The sequence below is a fragment of the Melopsittacus undulatus genome (assembly GCF_012275295.1).
Source record: "Melopsittacus undulatus isolate bMelUnd1 chromosome W unlocalized genomic scaffold, bMelUnd1.mat.Z SUPER_W_unloc_1, whole genome shotgun sequence".
NCBI classification, from domain to species: domain Eukaryota; kingdom Metazoa; phylum Chordata; class Aves; order Psittaciformes; family Psittaculidae; genus Melopsittacus; species Melopsittacus undulatus.
The window spans coordinates 3091706-3110378 of NW_022993942.1; the positions used below are offsets into that span (position 1 = coordinate 3091706).

At 39.0% G+C, this 18673-nt stretch overlaps 1 protein-coding gene across 1 annotated transcript in view; it reads left to right on the plus strand.

Annotated features, from left to right (window-relative positions):
- Positions 1–18673, plus strand: part of LOC117438198 (SUMO-activating enzyme subunit 2-like) — a 35031-nt gene that overhangs the window by 14446 nt on the left and 1912 nt on the right. The window contains exons 2-16 of the mRNA XM_034073681.1: positions 1922–2005; positions 2269–2339; positions 3446–3510; positions 3961–4061; positions 4227–4348; positions 5138–5205; positions 7974–8089; positions 9687–9786; positions 10318–10478; positions 11355–11448; positions 11547–11659; positions 12121–12276; positions 12850–12946; positions 13584–13689; positions 14469–14605. Of these exons, the coding sequence (XP_033929572.1) occupies positions 1922–2005; positions 2269–2339; positions 3446–3510; positions 3961–4061; positions 4227–4348; positions 5138–5205; positions 7974–8089; positions 9687–9786; positions 10318–10478; positions 11355–11448; positions 11547–11659; positions 12121–12276; positions 12850–12946; positions 13584–13689; positions 14469–14605 (1591 nt within the window). The remainder of the gene's footprint in view (positions 1–1921; positions 2006–2268; positions 2340–3445; positions 3511–3960; positions 4062–4226; positions 4349–5137; positions 5206–7973; positions 8090–9686; positions 9787–10317; positions 10479–11354; positions 11449–11546; positions 11660–12120; positions 12277–12849; positions 12947–13583; positions 13690–14468; positions 14606–18673) is intronic.

Here is an 18673-nt window from a genome sequence, read left to right on the forward strand (position 1 = left end):
GTTCAAAACCTTCAGAACTCTCAAATGATGCTGTAAATAGCCTGGGGGGTGGCTGGGAAGGTAAGGGTATGTCTCCTTCACAGGTTCGTCACCCGAGGAGGGGGAAAAAAATTGTGTATTTGCTAAACACTTCTGTTACCTCCCAAAGTGTAGAGGTGGTGACCACACTGGGAATGCAAGCCAGGCCAGTTTCATGATCAATGAGTCCATTGTATTACAAGTTATTGCCATAAAGTACAGTGAAACAAGAACCTTAGCCCATAGCCCTCAGCTGTTAAACTGTAACACAGCAAATACAGGGCTTAAGTAAGGTATGACATGCTGAAAGTCCAAGATCAAGAACAACATCTTTGAGAGCCAATAAATCAGCATTGTGACCAGTGAGTATTAATCCAAAACAATAAATGCTTATCCGAAATATGATTAGATACACTCCAGTCAGATATGTTATCTCAACCCTTTGTGGCCCACGTTGGGCACCACAAAAAACTGTCATGGTTTAAGCCTACTAATAAACACCAATGATGCACAATACAATTGCTGACCACCTGCTGACATTTAGCCAGCCTGACCCGGGCCATGATCTGCCCTTCTGGGTGTTTTCCCCCCACTTTATATACTGGGCATGATGTGATGTCATATGGAATGCCCCTTTTGCTAGTTTTGGTTCAGGTGTCCTGTCTGCTTCCTCCCGGCTTCTTGTGCCCCTTCTCTCTGGCAGAGCATGAAACTGAGAAAGTCCTTGAGCAGAGTAGGCATTACTTAGCAACAGCTAAAACTATCCGTGTGTTATCAGTATTGTTCTCAGACTAAAGTCAAAACACAGCACTGCACCAGCTACTAGGAAGGAGAAAAATGATTGGTACAGCTGAACCTAGGACAATTGTCTTTGGGAACTTGGGAGAAATATCTCGGGTTCAGAAAAATTTTCTCTATTTCTAGTTAAAAATGTTAGGGATGGAAGTGGACTTCTAAAAGAGTGGTTGATCAGAGAAATTGTATAAAGGAAAAATAGTGGTATCAAAGGTAGAATTAATTTTCTCAAAGTTCCAACTAAATCTCAATTATTGTGGTAGGTGATAAGCACATTTGAAATTCTGATGCTCATGTGCACATATTAATAAAGTCATGGCTGTTACGAGGAATACAGTTATGGCATCGTTTGAGGTTGCTCATCGGTTTTTAGACATCTTAATTGCATGATGATTATTTTTTTTTTCTGTGAGTGGACTTCATAGTTTTTTAATATACACTTAAGCAGTTATTCCTGATGACAACCAGTAAAACCTTTTGCTCTGCATTGTGTGAATTAGAAGATAGTGCAGTTCTCACTGTACTGATTCAGTTGCTCAAAGCCGTGTTCAAATGTCAAGTAAAAGTACTAATTAGTTTGCTTAGTAGCCTTTCTTCAACCTTGGGGAACTGTGGAACAGAGCCAGTGTTCAGGGTGGTTAGTCACATGTAGAGTCTGACTGGACTTATCTAGACCAATTTCTGCAGTGTCCCTTCTGAGTCTATACACTGTGCTCCTGATTAATTCTCACTGAAATCTTTATCCTGTGGTATGTAGTAAAAGGTCAGTACCTGATTGTCCTAACTACTATGCATATGTATCTCAAAACTCACTTATGGTTTTAGTAAGGACTCTTTAAAGATTATACAGCAAACTTTCTGAATAATTTTTTACATATGGTTCCATTGTTAGTAATTATTTAAAATGTCTGGATTCCTGAAGATGATTAGGTGATCAGTTGTGCCTCCATAGTTGTTATAGTACAGATGTAACCGCTGTATGCAGGTCTGAAAAAGTGTCTTTAAAGTTTATGCATTTTGGTCAGTCACATTTGCTTCAAACTTGGTTAATAGTTTTGTTCCTTTTGATTTTGTGAAAGTGAAATGGCTGTCTCTTGTATGTTTATAGGTTGATTTGGATACTATTGATGTCAGCAATCTCAACAGACAATTTTTGTTTCAAAAGAAACATGTTGGAAGATCAAAATCACAGGTGAGGAAAATGTCAAAGGTTATATCTTACTGTCCACAAATTAATAGTGAGTGTTAGAAATGCATCACAGTCTTGTTTCTACTGTGAAAAGGGAAATGTTGGTTGGTTGATCATGACTATCCACAGCATTTCATTACAAAAGTATTTAAATCTCTTAAGGTAGTCAACTTGATACTCAACTGGTATTAAGTCTATCTTTAGAAGGAAGGAAGCAATAATAAGTTGTGGTGTGTTTTTTTTGTTGTTTGTTTGTTTGTTTCTAGGTTGCCAAGGAAAGCGTGTTACAGTTTTATCCGGAGGCTAATATTATAGCTTACCATGATAGCATCACAAAGTATGTTTGATTTTATGCTCTAATTGCATGTTTTGGTTTGCAAGTACTGTGTTATTTAAGTGCTATGATGGGGTGCTTTAAGATACCACAATAAAAAGAAAAAGCTGTAAATGTGAGACTACCACAAACCTGAGTGGGAGTGTCGGTTTTGAATGAGTTTTCTTAAGCTCTGGTATTAATTTGTAGTCTTTTGTTTGTGTCTATTTTTTATTTTTTTTATTATTAGCAATACTTACTGTATAAGTTTCTATGCTGTAAGGCTGCCCTGATGTTTTGAGCAATAATTAGATTAAAATAAATGTGAATGTTGAGTCTGTAATGAAAAAAAGTCTTTTTTTAGGTAACTGTCATTTATATGTGTACAAAACTGTTAAAATGTAGTCTTTATGATCCATAACCAATAAGTACAGGATTATGTAGATTTTCATTAGCTGTTTCCCGTGTTTTACATTTCTTTGGTTTCTTAAAAACCGATATTCTGTCATGTTAAGTTTTGAACTCTGAATTTGCTATTAGCCACTGAAACCCCGAATCATTGCATGCCTTTGGAACTGTAAAGTGGTTAATCCTGTTTCCTCTGTACTCTCTTGTCACCTTCTTTAAATCAGAAAAATGCAATGTATAGATACTAAAGCATCGAGATTTTAAAATTCCCTGTCTTGGCTCCTAAGAGTATGGAGGCACAATCAAAACCAATTGAGTTATCACAGTATAATGAATTATCAACAGTCTGAGGAATTATGGTAATTACAGTGTGCATGATTTAGCCTCAGCTAGTGGTTTTTGAGGTCTGTTACCATAGCTCATCCAATTTACTCATTAGGTCAGAGCAGTATAATCACTTCTTAGTTGTCTGCCTGTTTCATTGGTCAAATTAGTACTAGTTGCAATAGCTTCATTCCAGCAGCTTTCATCCAGCTTTAAAATGGGCAGAAGGCAAATGGGGCAGTTAAAGGCTAGCAGTAAATTCATAATATGTGTAATTTATCACAGGAACATCAGTCCACACTTTGCATATGTATTGTTTCTGTTATGGCATAATAATAACTTTGATATACCATTTTGAGTATTGGGTTTTGGTGTTGTTTTTTTTTTTTCTCCTGTAGCCCTGACTATAATGTGGAGTTCTTCCGCCAGTTTACGTTGGTTATGAATGCTCTGGATAACAGAGGTGAAGTTTTCACCATGATTTTATATTGAAGATAAAAATACTGTTGCTTGTTCATACAAACAGACCTTTAATATGTTCTGCTCTTAGTACTTGTCAATTAAATAACAAGTATTCTCCTAACTTCTAATGCTTGTGTGCTTTACTAGCAACTTGGAAGGATAGTTAGTGCTTTGACAGATGTTTAGAAAGCAAATATTAACTGTTGTGCTGCTGCTTTATGTGAACTGATGATTATTGTGTGTACATATGTAAGTTTATTTAGTTGAGTTTGCTATATATGTGTTGATATATTTTGTGTTAAATGGAAAATTGTGAAAAAGGTATAGTGCTCTATAATGAAATAAGGCAGATTAAGGATATATGTTTGCATAGGAGGCTAGTTTGAATTTGGAGAAGTAAAACTTTTTTCTAATTATTCAAGTTTTTATTTAAAAACTCTTGGATTTGCAGTTGCCCGTAACCATGTGAACAGAATGTGTCTGGCTGCTGATGTTCCTCTTATAGAGAGTGGAACCGCAGGCTACCTTGGACAAGTAACAGTTATCAAAAAGGTTAGTTTGTGTATTATTACTCTTTTCACTTTAAGTTTAAATTGATGGCTGTTTTAGACAACAGGGCATTGGGTGTTTTGAGATACAGTTACAGTTCAGCTGATAATAGCATATGCTATCAGTAGCCTTCACACTGTGACAAGTAAATATTTCACTCTTTGCTAGGGAGTGACAGAATGTTATGAATGTCATCCCAAACCAACTCAGAAGACTTTTCCAGGCTGCACAATCCGAAATACGCCATCGGAACCTATCCACTGCATTGTGTGGGCTAAGTATTTGTTCAAGTAAGTAATTTATTTAAAAAGAGAACGGGTACTGTGGTTTACTCTTCTGGTTGCTGAACCTACAGGCAGAGAAATGAAGTGGACATATACTTGTAGGTTTGGTTACTTTTTCAAATGAATATGGATTATAGGGAAAATCTCCAGTTCTTTGACCTGGGTTTTGGGGTGCAGATTTGTGGGTTTTTGTTTGGTGGTTTGGTTGGGCTTTTTTGTTTGTTTGTTTTTAGTTTTTGGGGGGGTTTGGTTGCTTGCATGTGTTTTTTGTTTTCTTGCATGATGTGGGGTTTTTTGTTGCGTTGTTTTGGGTTTTGGTTTTTGTTTTGTTTTTTTTTTTTTTAATCTAAAGATGGAAGGTTGGTTAGTACTTAGGGCTTGCTTTAATACTGCAGAAAATCTGGCATTTTGGCACTGTAGTGTAAGTTAAGTTTATTCTTCACCTGTGTGTGAAGTTAACACGTTTTTCAGTTTAATGCATGTATTAACAGATGTAATGTTTGCTGGGATCTTGGAGGGTTATAACCAATGCATTCAGTACTGCAGTATAAATACAATGCTAGGTGAACTATTGAGTTATACAGAACTGGTTTGCTAAATTCATTTTTGTATTGGACATTTTATGTTGTCAGTGTTCAGACTGTGTGTGATTAATCCAAACAATTTAAAAAGCAATGTATGAAATGGTGCTCTGATAGCAAGAATTCTAAAGTGGATATATATCTATTAGCAAATATTTCAGTCTTTAACAAGATATGATGAAATTCTAGTGTGGTGGTGTTCTTTATTATATAGCCAGTTGTTTGGAGAAGAAGATGCTGATCAAGAAGTCTCTCCTGACAGAGCTGATCCTGAAGCTGCTTGTGAGTGTGAAATAAACTGGTAGCTTACCCTGTTACTAAACTGTTCTTGTTTCTATACATCTCTTAAGGTTAGAGAGTTCAGCTGTGTTTTCTTTTAAGACGATTCCATTTGCTGTGCCCTTGGGCAGTAAGAGTTTAGGGTGTGTTGACAGTAGTTTGCTTAACAGATCTTCATGTACACAGTGTATAATTTAGTTCCCTCATACTGCTACTTATAAGATACTTGAAACAATTTGCATGTTTTTAGTTAACTTGATGCATAGTGCATATCAGAGGCTTTTTCATGGAGAATGTGCAAAAAAACCTGCAAAGTGACAACAGTTTAATAGTTTCACCTGTCAGAACTGTGGCCCTTGTGGGGCTGATTACTTCAGTTCTTCAGTTGGTGTGAAGGCTTTTTAATACAGTGTAAGATGGGTCACTGGTATTTACTAGTTGCTCTCAGGTACTGTGGGTAGAACAGCTGTGAGGAACACAATCAGTATGCTAATCATAAAGTTCCAGTTAACACATCCAGGTGTAAGTTGTGTATTTTAGATGAATAGGCTTGTATCTGTTGGGAGAATTCTGTTCTCTCTGTAGCAAACTGTCTTCCCCATGTGCACAGAAACTTGAGGTGAAAAGTGAACTTGAAGTGCCTATTTTCCCCTGTTATATATTTGGATTTGATGGAGCACTTTCTTCCTTGCAGCTGGGAGGCTTGTCTTTTGAACTGAGAACTGAGTGATATTTGTAGTCACTCTACATTTTCCACTCTTAGCTGAGGGGTTTTAAGGAAATACCAGGATTGTATTTGAACTCTTCTAGCCTAAAACACTTCAGTGTTAATCTGCATAGGAAACATTGAGTGATTTATTTATTTATTTGTAGCTATTTAGTATTTTTCTGTAAGGACAGTAACTATAGTTACTGTGCAGGTGAATAAGCATCATTGTTTCTTCTTTTGGATCCTTTGATAGATGAATAGACTTGGGACATGAGCTTAGAGGGTCCTCTAACTCTTCCGATTCTCTGAACATCAGATAGTGATCACCCAACAGGTTGTTCCTACAGGATGTGCAGAATGAAATAGCTGAGCCTTAAAAACAGTGGTGTATAAAATCACTCAAAACAGTGGCTGCTGGAATACTTGGAAGGTAGCAGACACAATGCCACTTACTTAAACAAAGATACCAGGGCAATTATAGGAGGGCCTGAGCTGTAGCCCCTTAATGAGCAAACTGTTCATAGTGATAATGCTGTTTAGAATCAGTGGACATAACATGGTGTATCAGGGGAGAGTCAGTGCAACCTTTGCAAAGGGAATTCATGCCTTGCAGGGCTCTACAGGTCCTTTAAAGGAGTTGGGAAACCTGTGGACAAGCATATTTGGTTTTCACTTTTGAATCTCAAACATTTTGTGAGGAACCTGAAGGAGGTAGTATGGTAACTTGCAGTTCTGTTTTAGCTCTTTTTTTGAAGAGAAGTTGCTGAAGTTTATGTATGCAAGGGCAGGGTAGGTTAAGTAAAAATTGTATTTCCTAAATTAAGGCAAGTGTAAGTGGCTTATTTTTCTTAAGAGACTTAAGTGCTGCTGAAGGCTGTGTGGGGTGCTCCAAGGGGGTGCCGGTTGTTGGAACGGAGCTGTGGGGAAAGAAGGGCATGTATGGTGATCCTGGAAGTCTGCATGGGCCTGTCTTAAAATAATGTTTACTTAAAAAGCAGAGGTTTAGACTGGATATAAGGAAGAAATTCTTTACTGTTAGGGTGGTGAGGCACTGGAATGGGTTGCCCAGGGAGGTTGTGAATGCTCCATCCCTGGCAGTGTTCAAGACCAGGTTGGATGAAGCCTTGGGTGATATGGTTTAGTGTGGGGTGTCCCTGCCCATGGCAGGGGGGTTGGAACTAGATCATCTTGAGGTCCTTTCCAACCCTAACTATTCTATGATTCTATGAGTTCAGCAGTCATGGGGAGAAAAAAAGATGGAGATCCTGAAGTGGATAAACTACTTAAATGATAGAAATAAGTGGTGATTAGAGGAGTGTCTCAGCTTGGGGATGGGACCAGTGCTGTTCAGCATACAATATTAGGCAAAGTCATTCAGGATAATAAGATGATGACCAATTGCAAGAAGTAGTAGAAAGCTGCACAATGCAGAATGACTTGGCAATGTAACATTAGGTAGATTTGGCGTAGATAAATATGAAGCGATGCAAATCGTGTTGGGGGGGAATGTTCATAAGTTTACATATAAAGGATTGTCTCTGATTTTTCTCATTCAGTCAAGATGTTAATAGTTTTATGAAAATGTCAACCTGCTGCTTATTAGGAATTGTGATAGCAATTGCTGGATGTGACTGGGAAAGAAACACAAAACGAATAGTATCTGTATGCATGGATTTTTTTTTTCTATAGAAATAACCAGAGGTAAAATTTCTTTTTTGTTTGGTTTTATTTGTGTTGAATTTCTAACCAGACTAAGACAGGAGAATATTAAAAGGGAATCATTGGACATTTATGAAATCACAACATTATGTGGAGAATATTAGGGAAGAATTGTTTGCTGTTTCTGCCAATAAAAGGAAGAGGTGACATCAGTTAGTAAGTTGCAGTTGCAGAAGCAAAGAGGAGGAGTCACACTGTGTCTAATTCAGCGTTGTTGGGCACAGTAAAACCATTTTATGGTTCCTGCATAATTTTTGTCATTGACTCCAGGAGAAATGTTTGGATGGGACTTTGCTTGTTGCTTTTTTTTTTCTTAAAATATTGGCTAACACTTTATTAATAGGGGAGCCAGCAGAAGCCAGAGCACGAGCATCCAATGAAGATGGGGAGATTAAACGTGTTTCAACTAAGGAGTGGGCTAAATCAACTGGATATGATCCAGTTAAACTTTTTACTAAGGTATCTTCTTTATCTGCAATAAATGTCTTTATTTGAAGTGTATGCTGTAAAGTTGTTAAATCCCAGTTGGACACTTAATGCTAGCTATCTATTACGCAGTTATGTTACAGCTTCCACTAATATTGCTGTAGTCTTGGTCTTTTACAACACTTGTTTGTTTTACAGCATTCCATCTACATCTGTGCAGATGGCTTCAGCAGCTTGTCTGTACTGTACAGAAACAACTTCATTCACATTCCTTTTAATATGAAAAGGGTAAACCTGAATTCTATAGGAGTTTCACTGGGCATAATCAGAACCAATCTGAGGACCTAAAAAGATACCAGTCATCTGTGTATAATCAGGCTCTGGCATGAGAAAATACAAACTAAATAGTTGCTGAAAATGGATTAACAGAAGAATTTTGTATAGAAAGTAATGTTGATAGGAGTAATTACTTTGGAAACATTGGCATGTAGGTAAGAATTACCTTGGGGAGCGCAGAAGAGCTACAGTGATGGCTTTAGTAGGCACATGAATCCATTACATGTTTGGATTATTGTTTCTTGATTTTTTTTACTTCTCAGATTAAGCAGAGCTGAGCATACTTTATGTAGTAAGTTTTAGAGAATTGGGAATAAGTTTTTCGAATCTGTCATCCAGAGGAACCTTAACATTCTTGAGAGGTGGGCCAGTGCTAACAACATGAAGTTCAACCAAGCCAAAGGGCAAGCTCCTATACTTGGGTCGGGTCAATCCCAGGCACAGCTATAGGTTGGGTGAAGTGATTCAGATCAGCCTGGTGGAGAAGGACTTGGGGGTGTTGGTAGATGAGAAACTGAACATGAGCCAGCAGTGTGCGCTCACAGCCAGCCGTATCCTGAGCTGCATCCAAAGGAGCATGACCAGCAGGTGGAAAGAGGTGATCCTGCCCCTCTACTCTGCTCTCATGAGACCCCACTTGGAGTACTGTGTGCAGTTCTGGTGTCCTCAACATAAGGTCATGAAGCTGTTGGAACAATTCCAGAGGAGGGCCATGAGGATGCTAAGAGGGCTGGAGCATCTCCCATATGAAGACAGGCTGAGAAAGTTGGGGCTGTTCAGCCTGAAGAAAAGGCTGTGTGGAGACCTCATAGCAGCCTTCCAATATCTGAAGGGGGCCTACAGGGATGCTGGAGAGGGACTCTTCATCAGGGACTGTAGCAATAGGGCAAGGGGTAATGGGTTTAAACTAAAACAGGGGAAGTTCAAGTTAAATATAAGGAAAAAGTTCTTTACTGTGAGGGTGGTGAGGCATGGAACAGGTTGCCCAAAATAGTAAATGCTTCATCTCTGGTAGTGTTCAAAGCCAGATTGGACAGAGCCTTGGGTGACATGGTCTAATGTAAGATGCCCCTACCATAGGCATCTTGATTAGGTGATCTTAAGGTCCTTTCCAACCCTAACCATTCTATGATTCTGTGTGGTTGAGAATATCTTCAAGGAGAAGAGCAAGACCTCAAAAATCTAATGCTGATTTTTCAATTTCACAGCAATTTTAAAAATAAACTATACTTTTTTTTTACCTTTCATTTTAATGTGCTTTGTTTGTTTTTTGTTTTGTTTTAATGTTTCCTAGCTTTTCAAAGATGACATTAGATATCTGCTGACGATGGATAAGTTGTGGCAGAAAAGAAAGCCTCCAGTGCCACTGGACTGGATTGAGGTACAAAATCAAGGTAATTGTCCCTCCTCCCACTGTTTATTTGTAAGCCATACCTGCTGTTTGCTAAGGCAGCTCTACGATACATGTATTTTCTTACTGCCACAGTTGAGTGCTGATAATGAACGTCTTAATTTTTTGTGATTCCTGAAGATTTTAATTTTTTCTCTATGTAGAAACCATTTTTTTCTAAAAATGTTTTGCAATTGTTACTTTAGATATTCAGTATTTGCTGTAGAAAACTCACATTTCACAAAATTGCATATCAGCTTATTTTAGGGGCACTGATACATTTTATATCTGAAAGCTGAGTTTTGCTGTAAAAGTACATTTGCTGTAATTTGTGCATGTGTAGGTGATTGTAAATGTAGTTGCAGTTTTAAATTCAGATATGTGATTTGTTGTAAAATGTTGGGGCTACTATAGTTCAAAGATATTCTTCAATTTAGAAAAGTCTTTTGCTGAATTGGAAAATTCACATCTCTGAGAGATCTTTTGTGAGATTTTTAGGTCTTCCTAATCTTAATTATTTTTTCTTTTCCCAAAGAGAAAACCACATCTGACAAACAAAATGAGTCCTCTGCAGTCTTGAAGGACCAACAGGTTCTCGATGTCAAGAGCTATGCACACTTATTTTCAAAGAGTGTTGAAACCCTGAGACTTCACCTGGCTGAGAGGGGTGATGGAGCAGAACTTATATGGGATAAAGTTAGTCTACCAAATAAATAAGAACCAGTTATACTCTACTTGTGTAGTATAAATATTGGACTCACTTGGTTTCATTCCAAAATATTACTACTAAGAATGTCTGGCACCTCACTGAAAGCACCTTGCATATGTAAACAAATACATACTTTAACACTATTTTGTAACTCACTGAGTGTAAGTGTTAACTATTGTGATGTAAAATAATTCACCAACTTCAAAAGCATAAATTCAGAAGTACTTGTCATGTTATGATTTTTTGAAAATATTTTAATAATGCAACTTAATTTTTTCCTTTTTAGCTTTCTCTAAAACATGCTCATAAACAGTGGTTTGTAGCTAGAGTTCTACTGAGTTGTACCTTGTAAATTAGCTCTGATGATAGGTATGTGATATATTACTAGTTTCACTGAAGAAAAAGAAGAATTTTCTCTCAGCACCACAGTGTAATCCTCCTGCAGTCATTGTCCTTTTAGAATAAATAAAATAAAAGTCTATAAACATAGGAGGGACAAAATAATATTATAACAGTTAGTAAAAATACTTTTCTAAAACACAGATTTTTGAAACAGGGAGTAAAATATTTTAAGATTTAGGATTTGGGTATTTTTTTTGAACATGCAAGGCATTTTATTGACACTAATACACTACTAAAATACTAAGTACAATTTCTAAGCATGTGTATTTAAAGTATTACTGCTCTGACTAAGCATGCCATCTGAAAGAGGAAGTATATTGACTTTGAAATGGAATATTGTAGAGGCTTTTTTATTTTTTTTTTCTCGTTTTTAATCTTTAAGGTTTTAGGTGTGTGTTGCAAACTTTTTTCCAGTGACTAATCTGATTTTTAAATACTTTGTGTATTAACTTATTGTCAAGGATGATCCTTCTGCACTGGATTTTGTCACTTCTGCTGCGAACCTCAGGATGCATGTTTTCAGTATGAATATGAAGAGCAGATTTGATATCAAGTGTAAGGATAAAATACAACATTGTTTTATTTAAATAATAAATTAAAGTTATCTTTTTAATTTACTGTTAAAAATCTGCATACTCTTGCTTATTTTGCAGCAATGGCAGGAAATATTATCCCAGCTATAGCTACTACTAATGCGGTAATAGCTGGTCTGATAGTGCTGCAGGGTTTGAAGATTTTATCAGGAAAAATAGATCAGTGTAGAACGGTAAGTGGGAATGAGATACTTTTACTTATTATTAGTTTAGAAGTCATTTTAACTTGCTTTAACTATTGTGTAGTTTTACTGTCTCTGACTTGTTACTTTGGTAGATTTTTGGTAGATCCTGAATGTACTGGGAGCTTTCAGTCACAATGAAAAGAGAAGTGGAAGTCTTAAGCACATTAAATTCCTCTGATTTAATGAAAATTAGTTGCTGGATAGGAGAGAACCAGACTGACATCACTTAAAACATGGTTGTTTCTTTTTAATTTGGCAGCAGCTGGTCAGTCAGCACAGGTGTTATTATGGACTTGCTGTAATATGCACTTTCTCCTGTTAAGTAGGCATGTCAAGGAGGATTAGGGAACAGGAAAACCTGCGAGACTAAAAATAAATCTGTAGAAAAACAGGTTTTATGAGTGCTGTTACTTAAAGAATAACTTGTTTTGTTCTTGTTTGTCCTCGAGATTTTTCTGAACAAGCAGCCAAATCCCAGAAAGAAACTATTGGTTCCTTGTGCTTTGGATCCACCAAATCCTAACTGTTATGTATGTGCAAGTAAGCCAGAAGTGACTGTGAAACTTAATGTACACAAAGTTACTGTATTAACGCTCCAGGATAAGGTAAATCTTAAGTATTGGCTATGGCCTTCATTATTGTTCTAATACTGTAAATTATTAAAGTTAGGATTTTGTTCAATGTATTTTGACTGAACACCAACTGTTTATATTTGCTTTACATTTTGCATTTCTCTTAGCAACAAGAAGACCTAGATTAGCCAGTATGCTTCTTGCACATATGTGCTTTTATATCTTGTGAAAGAATGATTGTATTTTGTGACCTTTTGATGGTTTTAAAGCCTGTTCATATCTAACAGCAAAAAAACTAAATTTGTATTTCAGTTGTTCAGTAGTCACATTACAGCTTTATGGTCACAGTTGATTTGTATTTCTGCCATTTTATGAAGTATTCAAATTTTTTTCAGCATATCTAAACCTGTAGATTTCAGATAGTGAAAAATATAATTCTTTTGTTAATGGAAATTAAGAAAAAAATAATTAAAAAGTATAGGCTTTACAGGCTTTCAGCAGATGTCTGAAAATGAGCCAGGATAAGAAAATCAACTTAATTCAAGGTTCTTTTTTTATAAGTGTTTTTAAGTCTGATTAATTAAATAATCATCTACATCTTTGCAGATAGTGAAAGAAAAATTTGCTATGGTAGCACCAGATGTACAAATAGATGATGGAAAAGGAACTATCCTTATCTCTTCAGAAGAAGGAGAAACAGAAGGTATGTATACTGAAGCTTTTTAGTTAAGAGTAGATAGAAACTAGGAAGAAACAGAGATGCACAGAATGGAAGTATAGCAAATGTTCATGTTCATCCTGTAGACTAGTATTTGAAGATAAATACTTGCAAATCCAGTTAAGTGGCTTGAGAATAGCTTAATGGTATTGTCTGCAAGCTTGCATGTCCAGCTCAATTTTTCCAATTTAAAGTACTTTTCACCTGGAGTGTCAGGATTCCTTTCAAGAGTAAGTATTCAGCTATGAAAGTGCACTAGTCATTTTCCTCTCTTTGCAAGCCCCCTTTTTTCTTGTTCTTAGATTGTGGTCTTTATATGATGCTTGTAAGAACTATTGTAATACAAGTATCTCCAAAATGTTTCTAAATGTAATAATAGTGAAGTGCTTGAACATGATGCATGAGGGGTAAATAAGTCAAACATGTAGTTTTAACTCCTGATAGGCTTGAATGTAGTTTTAACTCCTGATGGCTAGCTTTTTCTTTAAATATAGCTAATAAATGTTAATTTTAGGCTTCTACATAAAAGTTCTGAAGTACTCATTTCATCCTACTTATTCAAGTGTAATGGATTTTTACATAAATAGCTGTATACACTGCAGGCTTTCACTTTTTTTTGTAGCGAATAACCACAGGAAGTTATCAGACTTCGGAATTCGAAACGGCACTCGCCTACAAGCAGATGATTTCCTCCAGGACTATACATTGTTAATCAATGTGCTTCATAGGTAAGGATTCTGAAATAATTATTTTTGTGTATAGATGTTGAACAGTTCCACAGGGAATTTCCAACTCAAAGTTTTAAATTAATGAATAAAGCTCAAAGATTAAGTTGTGGACAGAAAATAAAGAGGTAGAAGAGGAATTGCTATTTTTAATGAATTTATGGAGTTTAGTGTATTTAGGTTGTTTAGGGCTTTTTCCCAAAAGTAACTGGAAAATGTTTATTTGAATAAGTTATCATTGCACAACATAAAAATACAGTGCAGAAAACAAATTTACTTTTGGGGCAGCCAACAAGTGAGAAACTGCTGTTAACATTTTATTTTATTTTATTTTTATTTATTTATTTTTTTAAGGCAAAAAACCCCACCCAGCCTGCTGGGGTAGTAATTTCTCTGTTTGACTACTTGTATTCAGATACAGCAATGCAAATAGAAATTACTTTGGAATAACTGATGTGTGTCTTTAACCCTGAATAAGTAATATACATTTTCAGACAGTAATTTGACATGCTCCACTTTGAGAATAGGAATGTGACATTGAGGAAGAAAGGTAAACTCAGGTAATGCTTTTAAGTCATGGTATTGAGTGGACCAGTGTTTATGAATAACCAAAGCATAAATTCTAAAGGAGAACTGAACAGATTTTCCTATTTGTTACATGTTTTTTCTCATTTTGTCACAGTTGCAGGGTGCTCTAACACTGGAATGACATATTTTCTTTGTTAAAACACAGGTTTTTTTTTTTTACATGGTTGTTTAAAAGCATATGTATTCTTCTACAGTGAAGACCTAGAAAAAGAGGTAGAATTTGAAGTTGTTGGTGATAACCCTGAAAAAGTTGGCCATAAACCATCAGAACCAACATCCAGGAACATTACCAATGGTAGTGATGATGGATTGCAGCCCTCAACATCAACAGGTAAATAACAGTAATAAATATGAAATTAAAGAGTTTCGGTAGTGCATTTCATTTAGAATAGTTGTCTTCAGTTTTATGACTTAACTTTGCCAACATGAAATAAAAGGCATTTAAATTGTCTTTTTTGCATAAATAAAATGTTAAATAGAAAAATGCACATTTAAGATTATTACAAAGACTTACAGTAAATACACCTTGAAATTATATTTAACTTGCAAGGGTTTGGTGGGGTGCCATCTTAAATCATAGAATCATAGAATAGTTAGGATTGGAAAGGACCTCAAGATGATCTAGTTCCAACCCCCCTGCCATGGGCAGGGACACCTCACACTAAACCATATCACCCAAGGCTTCATCCAACCTGGTCTTGAACACTGCCAGGGATGGAGCATTCACAACCTCCCTGGGCAACCCATTCCAGTATCTCACCATCCTAACAGTAAAGAATTTCTTCTTTATATCCAATCTAAACCTCTGCTGTTTAAGTTTCAACCCATTACCCCTTGTCCTATCACTGCAGTCCCTAATGAATAGTCCCTCCCCAGCATCCCTGTAGGCCCCCTTCAGATACTGGAAGGCTGCTCTGAAGGTCTCCACGCAGCCTTCTCTTCTTCAGGCTGAACAGCCCCAACTTTCTCAGCCTGTCTTCATACAGGAGGTGCTCCAGTCCCCTGATCATCCCCGTGGCCTCCTCTGGACTTGTTCTAACAGTTCCATGTCCTTTTTATGTTGACACCAGAACTGCACACAATGCTCCAAGTGAGGTCTCAGGAGAGCAGAGTAGAGGGGCAGGATCACCTCCTTTGACCTGCTGGTCACGCTCCTCTTGATGCAGCCCAGGATCCGGTTGGCTTTCTGGGCTGTGAGTGCACACTGCTGGCTCATGGTCATTTTCTCATTGACTAACACCCACAAGTCTTTCTCCGCAGGACTACCATGAATTTCCTTTTTGCCCAACCTGTAGCTGTGCCTGGGATTGCTCCCACCCAGGTGTAGGACCTTGCACTTGTCATGGTTAAACTTCATGAGGTTGGCATCAGCCCACCTCACAAGTGTGTCAAGGTCCCTCTGAATGGCATTCCTTCCCTCTAGCGTATCAACAGAACCACACAGCTTGATGTCATCGGCAAACTTGCTGAGGGCACGCTCAATTCCATTGTCCATGTCACCAACAAAAATATTAAACAAGACCGGTCCCAGCACCAATCCCTGAGGGACACCACTCGTTACTGGTCTCCAGCCAGACACTGAACCGTTGACCACAACTCTTTGAGTGTGACCATCCAGCCAGTTCTTTATCCACCGAGTGGTCCACCTATCAAATTGATGACACTCCAATTTAGAGACAAGGATGTCATGTGGGACAGTGTCAAACGCTTTGCACAAGTCCAAGTAGATGACACCAACTGCTCCACCCCTGTCCATCACTTTTGTAGCCCCATCATAGAAGGCCACCAAATTGGTCAGGCAGGATTTTCCCCTAGTAAAGCCATGCTGGCTGTCACCAAGCACATTTCTCTTTTTCATGTGCCCTAGCATGCCTTCCAAAAGAATCTGCTCCCAGATTTTGCCAGGCACAGAGGTAAGACTGACTGGTCTGTAATTCCCCAGGTCATCCATTTTCCCCTTCTTGAAAATGGGGGTTATATTTCCCTTTCTCCAGTGATCAGGAACTTCACCTGACTGCCATGATTTTTCAAATATGATGGCCAGTGGCTTTGCAACTTCATTCGCCAGCTCCTTCAGGACCCGCAGATGGATTTCATCAGGTCCCATGGACTTGTGTACGTTCAGGTTCTTAAGATGGTCTCAAACCAGATCCTCTCCTACAGTGGGCCCAAGGTCTAGATTTTCACAGTCTCTGCGTCCGCCTTCCAAGCCTTGGGTGCTGCGGACAGAGCCTTTGCCGGTGAAGACCGAGGCAAAGAAGCCAATCGGAACCTCAGCCTTCTCCAAGTCCTGTGGAGCCAGTTCTCCTGAAAGTTTCCGGAGGCGCCTACATTGTCCTTAGTCTATTTTTTAGCCACTACATACCTATAAAATCCCTTCCTGTTATCTTTAACATCCCTTGCCAAGTTTAGCTCCAATTGGGCCTTAGCTTTCCTAACTTGGTCCCTAACTACCCGGACAACATCCCTGTATTCATCCCAGGCCACCTGTCCTTGTTTCCACCTTTTATAAGCCTCTTTTTTCTTGTGAATTTTTCTCAGCAGCTCCTTATCCATCCAAGGAGGTCTCCTGGCCCTCCTGCTGCACTTCCTTCTGGTCGGGACGCAACACTCCTGAGCCTGTAGCAGGTGATCCTTGAATATTAACCAAGAGTCTTGGGCCCCCTTGCCCTCTAGGGCTATATCCCATGGAACCTTGCTAAGCAGGTTCCCGAAGAGGCCAAAGTCTGCTCTCTTGAAGTCCAGGTCAGTGAGCTTACTGCACACTCTTCTCACTGTCTAGAGCACCTCGAATTCGACCATCTCGTGATCACTGCATCCAAGACTTCCCTGGAGAGTCACATTTCCAACGAGCCCTTCCCTGTTGGTGAGCGCGAGGTCAAGCAGGGCACCTCTCCTTGTCGGCTCCTTTATTGCTTGCAGAAGGAAGTTTTCTTCCACACAATCGAGAAACTTCCTGGATTGCTTGTGCCAGGCCGTACCGTTGCCCCAACAGATGTCAGGGTGGTTGAAGTCCCCCATGAGAACAAGGGCCTGTGAGCGTGAGGCTTTTCCTATTTGTCTGTAGAGTCCTTCATCCACAGGTTCCTCTTGATCAGGCGGTCTGTAACATATCCCCACAGTAATGTGTTGTGTCACCGATTTCCCCTTAACCCTGACCCATAAACTTTCTGTTAACTGATCACCTGTCCCCAGACAGAGTTCCATACTCTCCAGCCTATCCCTAACATGAAGGGCAACTCCCCCGCCTCTCCTACTGGGCCTGTCTTTTCTAAAAAGCCTATAACCCTCCATTCCAACACTCCAGTCAAAGGAGCCATCCCACCATGTTTCGGTGATGCCTATTATATCATAGCCCCATAGATGTGCCCACATCTCTAATTCTTCTTGTTTATTCCCCATGCTACGGGCATTTGTATAGGGGCATCTGATCTGAGCTCCAAATGAAGCCGGCTCAGTGGCTGGAGCGGCTAGAATATTACTACATTGCTCAGAGTATTTATTATAGGTGCTGGCAACTGACTGGGTGTGTTGGGATGTAATGATGCTCCCCTCCCCCAACACATCTCCTTTAAAGCATGCTTGACAAGTCTGGCAAGCCTCCCAGCAAAACCATTCTTCCCTATCTGTATCAGAGCAGTTCCACCAGTCCCCAGTAGACCTGGCCTACAAACTTGGGTCCCATGTCCAGGACACCCAAACCCTTGACTATGACACCACCCTTTTAACCATTTATTAACGTGTCCAATCCTCCTTGCCTTTGGAAGGTCCTCCCCTGGGCCTTGGGGAATTGTCGAAAAGACTATCCGAGCTTCAGAGCCCCTAACCACCTCTCCCAGAGCTCTGTAGCTCTTCTTTATACTCCTCAGGCTACTACTATCTATATCCCTAGCACCCACATGTGTCACTAGAAGCGGGTAATAGTCCGTGGGACTTACTAGAGCAGGCAGCCTCTCTGCAACATCCCTGATCCGTGCCCCAGGTAGGCAACACACCTCCCTTGCGACCGGGTCAGGGCGACAGATGAGCGCTTCTGTCCCTTTCAAGGCAGAGTCCCCTACTACTACAACCTGCCGCTTTTTCCTGGCGGCACCAGTAGAGATCTTCTGTACCAGTGCACCAGCTGACTGTTTCTGATGCAAGTGCATTTCCTCATCAGCCCCCTGCAGGACAGCAAAGCGATTCTGGGTGGGGACAGCAGATTTAGGAGGAAGCCCCTTGCTTTTAATTGCCCTCTTCCTCCTTTTGTTGTTTTTGTTTGTTACTAATTCCCAGCTTCCCAGGTTAACAGCCTCCTTCTTTCCTCCATGAGTTAGAGGGGAAGCTTGAGGCCCCTGCACTGTTTGAGCCTGGAGCAAGCAGTCCTGCTTCCTCTCAGCTTCCCTGACATCTTGCAGCT